At 46.1% G+C, this 5,000-nt stretch overlaps 1 protein-coding gene across 6 annotated transcripts in view; it reads left to right on the top strand.

The window, feature by feature from the left end:
• The window catches only part of trps1 (trichorhinophalangeal syndrome I), a 95,738-nt gene that overhangs the window by 15,813 nt on the left and 74,925 nt on the right, over nucleotides 1-5,000 (top strand). For all 6 annotated transcript variants that reach the window (XM_076139368.1, XM_076139367.1, XM_076139371.1 and 3 more), the window contains exon 2: nucleotides 3,187-3,689. In XM_076139368.1, coding sequence (XP_075995483.1) covers nucleotides 3,677-3,689 — 13 coding nt within the window. In that variant the 5' untranslated portion in view covers nucleotides 3,187-3,676. The remainder of the gene's footprint in view (nucleotides 1-3,186; nucleotides 3,690-5,000) is intronic.

The raw sequence follows: 5,000 nt of genomic DNA, 5'->3' as shown, positions 1-5,000 counted from the left end.
GAATAAATACCTCTGTGGTTTGTGTGTGTGTAATCGGTGGAATGTGCAGCTAAACTCTCTCACAACAAACAAACGCACATCAGACGGAAACGTGTTTGTACTGACAGAAGATAAAGTTTTATTAGTGCGTACACAAAATCAGCAGTGTATTTTCAAAAGTAAACACTGAAAACTGACTAAAATAATACATTTCACATGGAGGAGTTGCGTGAAATAGGAAACAATGTGCTCTCTGTGCTCTAATTGGTGGAACATGGAGCTTAACTCTGTCTACACAACATCTCAGAACGCACGGAGACACATCAAAAAGGCCTTTCAAAGACAATCATTTTCCCCGGGACATCAGGGGGGGAAAATCACTGAAAGATGAGGAAGAAACGAGCGTAATGAGTTTGACCACCATGTCATCTGAAACGGCATTAGCAATAACAAATCAGAAAACAATAAAAGATGAGAACAAAGATAAATTAAAGGGCTCGTGTTTCAGGGTAAAAAATGATTGAAAATGAATTTGAGCTGTGTGTGTGTGTGTGTGTGTGTGTGTGTGTGTGTCTGCGTCTGCTTCACATGCATGTGAAATAGTGTGTATGTGCTCACTTGCAAGCATATGTGGGTATATGCATGCATGCGTTTGTGTGTGTGTGTGTGAGTGAGTGAAAGAGAACTAGTGAGTGGGTATTTGTGTGTAATCATGTACGTCAGGCCGTCATGAATGGTGTGTTTGAGACAGAGCGGAGTGTGGAGTTCCTCGGGCTGGACCAAATTGGAAACAGAAAAACAAACATTCCCTAGGAACCCCCGCTCTTCATCCACCCCCCAACTCCCCCCCCCCTCGTCTGCTGGCTAGTGGCGTAGTCCAACCTGTCTGGGACAATGTAACGGTCTATAGCCGGACCGGACCACACACGTTCGCGGAGGGGGGTCGGAACTTGGGAGGTGGCGCGGCTGCAGCAGCGGTGATAGTTGCGAGGGAGGGAGGGAGGAGAAGGAGGAGGAGGAGGAGGAGACGAGGGGGGGAAACCTCAGCCACAACGACAGATGGAAAAACAGACAGAAGTAGAATATGAACATGTCAGAGGGTTGAGTGACGGGCGGATAGATAGATGGAGGGATGACGCGGAGACGTGGACTGGACCGGACTGAGAGACAGAGAGAAGTGCGAGTCAGAGCGGAGAAATGGAAGAAAAGGCAGGATAAAGAGGGGGAGAGACAGTGATTGAGTCCATGAGTAAGCAGCAGCTCCACTGAGTCACAGATCCACAGGGGAAATATTTACATTCACACTCACTTCATAAGAAAATAAAACTTCTGTCTTTCTTCCTCTTTCTCTCTTCCTCCCTTCATGACATCGTCTCTTTCTCTCAGCTCTAATGACACTATTATGTGCTCAATCATGTAATAACCGGAAGCATTTTTCGCAGATTTAATGTGTGTGTGTCTCTGTGTGTGTGTGTGTGAGTGTGTTGTGTAGAATGTAACTTAGAGCTTTCACAGCCTGTAGAAAACATCAGAATGGGAGTGTTACCTTTGTGCGTCTGCGCGCGCTTCACTAGGCTTAATCTCAAGCTATTAAAATTAATGTTCATTTTAATGCAATAAAACCTCGCCGACGCTCTCACTGAGGTCACTGTATCTCGCTTTTGAGGCTGCAGAAGCGGCGTTATCGACACGGCACAAGCGTATAAAAACACATTCGCCGGTTTCCCCCCAAAATCTTTCTTCTACCTTCAGAAAGCTTTGCCTTCGTCCTGCGAGCCACATTCTGAAGATGGGAGGGTCTTCACATGACTCATAGGCTCAGCAATGACGCAGAATGGGCTCTGCGTTTCATGCCAGCTGTCCTGTTTTTCCTTTCACAAATAGTGGATGTCTCATTTCAGATAGTAAAACACTCCATTTCACACTTGGCTACTTTGTTAATTCTCTGTGTATTATTATCTATAGTCCAAACAAAGTCCCAGCTGGGCCTGGATGTGGTCTGGACCACACCGAGTCACCAAAGGCAGGTATCCTGGGCCGTTTCCTCCTCTGCTGCCCTTTCACCCCTCCTGCTCCAGTACTTATTGACTCATTTCCACTTGAGAAGTATTTCCTCTAAAAACGATCAATACCCCCGTTACGTCTAAAGTAAAGACGATACCATAAATAACGTCAGGCTCTAGGTTAACAAAACACACACTGGTTGCTTTTTGAGTTGCAAATGTTCCAACTAAAGGCGCCGTGTGTGTGTGTGTCTGTGAGTGTGTATATGCGTGAAGACTTTGGACATATTCACCGCTGATACACACCTACTGTATTCGTTCGTACACGTTAGTCAGACTGACCAAAGGAAACGAGTTCTGTATAAATACAGACTCAGATTTAGATTTGTGGTGAGCGAGAGAGAGAGAGAGAGGCAAGATGGTTGGAAAGGAGAAGAAGGGGGTGGACGAGAGAAAGAGAGAGAGAAAGAGACGGAGGGAGAGAGGAGTGGTACAGACAGAGGGTGGGGTGATTTTTGTGGTTGGGGCAACAAAAGGGGGAACTGAGAACCGGAGAGTCTGACATTTAACACTAGAATTACTGAGCAAAAAAAACACTAAGACATTTCATGATACGAGGCAATTTAGCAATCAATGTGAAAGAGAGGGAGAGAGAGAAGGGGAGAGAGAGAGAGAGAGGGAGAGAGAGAACAAAAGGAAGTGATGCCAAGCTCATTTTAGACCAGATGATTTTGGGCCAACGGAGAACATTATTAATGTGTTTGTTAGAACTTCTGCAAAGAGAGACACGCACTCTCTCACACACACACACACACACACACACGCGCACACACACGCAAATAATGTGGCTTCCCTGTTCATTTATCTGTTTGGCTGAAAGACATAACGGATGTAGTTTGCTGTTGCAACACCTCTGCTGTCTCTTTCCTCACATGTGGAACACGGTGTCAGCTGTCGGCCTCGGTGAAAACACCAAATTGGTTCAATTACAGCCGGACTGGTTGAGGTCTCTGCAGGGCACTAAATATTTTTGCTCACTGTGCACCTTTGATCAACTCGTCAATTTGGATGTCTGGACTAAATTGTTTCCCGTAAAAACCCCCAAATGTGGACAAAGTGTCTGAAGTCTGGACCAAATAGGTTCCAGTAAATGTTTCTGAACAGGCGCGTCTCTAATGTTGTTTGTCTTTCTGTCATTTTGCAGCTTCGTTAAGTTGACGGCGGACTCTCGACAACCGTGACCGAGGACCCAAACCAGAACCAAGAGCGGCAGGCCTGCGTAATACTTCTCGCACGGATCTGCATACTAGTGGATCAGGTTGAACTTGACTGTCGTCCCCCCAGCTGGTCACAATACGAGGAGCTCAGCCCAGGACCTAAAGGCGCTGCGTGGAATTTAAGACCTCCTGAGACAAAGTTCCGTTTAGAAGCCCCAGACGATTTCGCCGGAGCTGTGTGGAGTTTAAAGCGGACCAGGATAAAGAAATGGAGGAATATTAGCTGGGACCTGCCGGCTCGTTCCTGCTTCCCGTTAGCCTCGTGGAGTAAAGAGAGCCGGTAGCCGAGCCGCGCTGCTGGACGGGCCGCCGCCGCCGCCGCCGCCGCCGCCGCCGCTGTGCCGGGGGGTCGAACCCAACAGCTTCACCAGAGCTGATGCCAAACCCAGGAGGCAGCCATGATGTTTTTATAACCTGATGATCAGCAGAGGTAGGTGCTTATTCATCCATATTCAACCTTGTTACCTTTATCATTATTCCCTCTTAATTATGGAAATTAGAATCCCAGCTCTAACCTCTCTTAGTGGAATTATGCCACTGTCATTTGACATGAAGGCGGTACATAAATAACTTTAAACATCTCTAATAATCAAGGGAGCAGAGTTTTTCTCACGTATTCTCATTTAGCATCTAATCATTTGTCTGCATGCATGAGTGAGATTCTGTAATTAGAGTTGGAATCTTATCAATTACACAATTATTAGATGGAATTGTCATTATTGCCCACGATTCTCCGGTTGATTATTTATCATAAGCTATTATCGAGGCCAGGGCGTCAACATTATTTACTCGTCTTTATCTATCGAATACAATCATTACCTTCCATTTCCGACTGGCTTTGTTTATCAGTGTGTGTGTGTGTGTGTGTGTGTGTGTGTGTGTGTGTGTGTGTGTGTGTGTGTGTGTGTGTGTGTAGAGTTTCCTTTGGTTCCTTCAGTTTCAGATTTGTATTTTAATTCATAGAAGAACATTTGTTTATTCAGCCACCACAGAAACTCCTCATTTATTTCCAAAGATAATAATAATAATCATAATTGTGTGGCACTGTGGCGACATTTTAACATTTTAAGCTGCCATTTAATTTAAATAGACTTTAAAACACAAAGCACAGCGGGAAGAGGGAAGAGCAGCCAGAAGGGAAGGAGAAGGAAAGTTACCCAGACTCCATGACTGCTGATAGAATGTTATTTTATGCAGAGCAACAGTCCTGTGAGGAGTGTATTATGAAGAACTGCCTGTAGTTATTGCTGTTGGAGGAACTGTCTGTCTGTGTTGACTTCAAATGTTGCCCATATGTTTGTGGCCTGAAGCTCCCTGCTGCACTTCTGAGGGCGGAAAAACTGTTTGCTACATGATTATTACTCTGGGCCGTTAAAGACTTACACACACACACATTAGCGCGCACACACACACACGACCCGCCAATCCACACATTTGTATTATAAGGACTTGGCCCTTGATAGTCAGGCCCGGCGGTACGGCGGGGTATCGGGCTCTGCGGGAACTTTTGAAAGGCCGACAGACGCGAGGCTGTTAGCTGTTGACATTCTGAGGTCGTCGGCTCGTCGCTAAACACGTAACTGCCTGAGTGCTGCTCTCTCCCGATCTGCCAGCCTCCGTATCTGATTCCAGCCGTCCATTACCGCCAGTGGGGTTCAATTTGAGCGTGTAACCTACTTATATTTAACTGGATCAGACGCTCGGTGGAGTGAAGCGACTGGGTGAAAACGCGCAGGTAACC

This window comes from Genypterus blacodes, unplaced genomic scaffold, assembly GCF_046128005.1.
Source record: "Genypterus blacodes isolate CSIRO-AG114 ecotype Tasmania unplaced genomic scaffold, CSIRO-AGI_Gbla_v1 ptg000438l_1, whole genome shotgun sequence".
Classification (NCBI taxonomy): Eukaryota; Metazoa; Chordata; class Actinopteri; order Ophidiiformes; family Ophidiidae; genus Genypterus; species Genypterus blacodes.
This window is presented reverse-complemented; position numbering and strand designations above follow the sequence as displayed.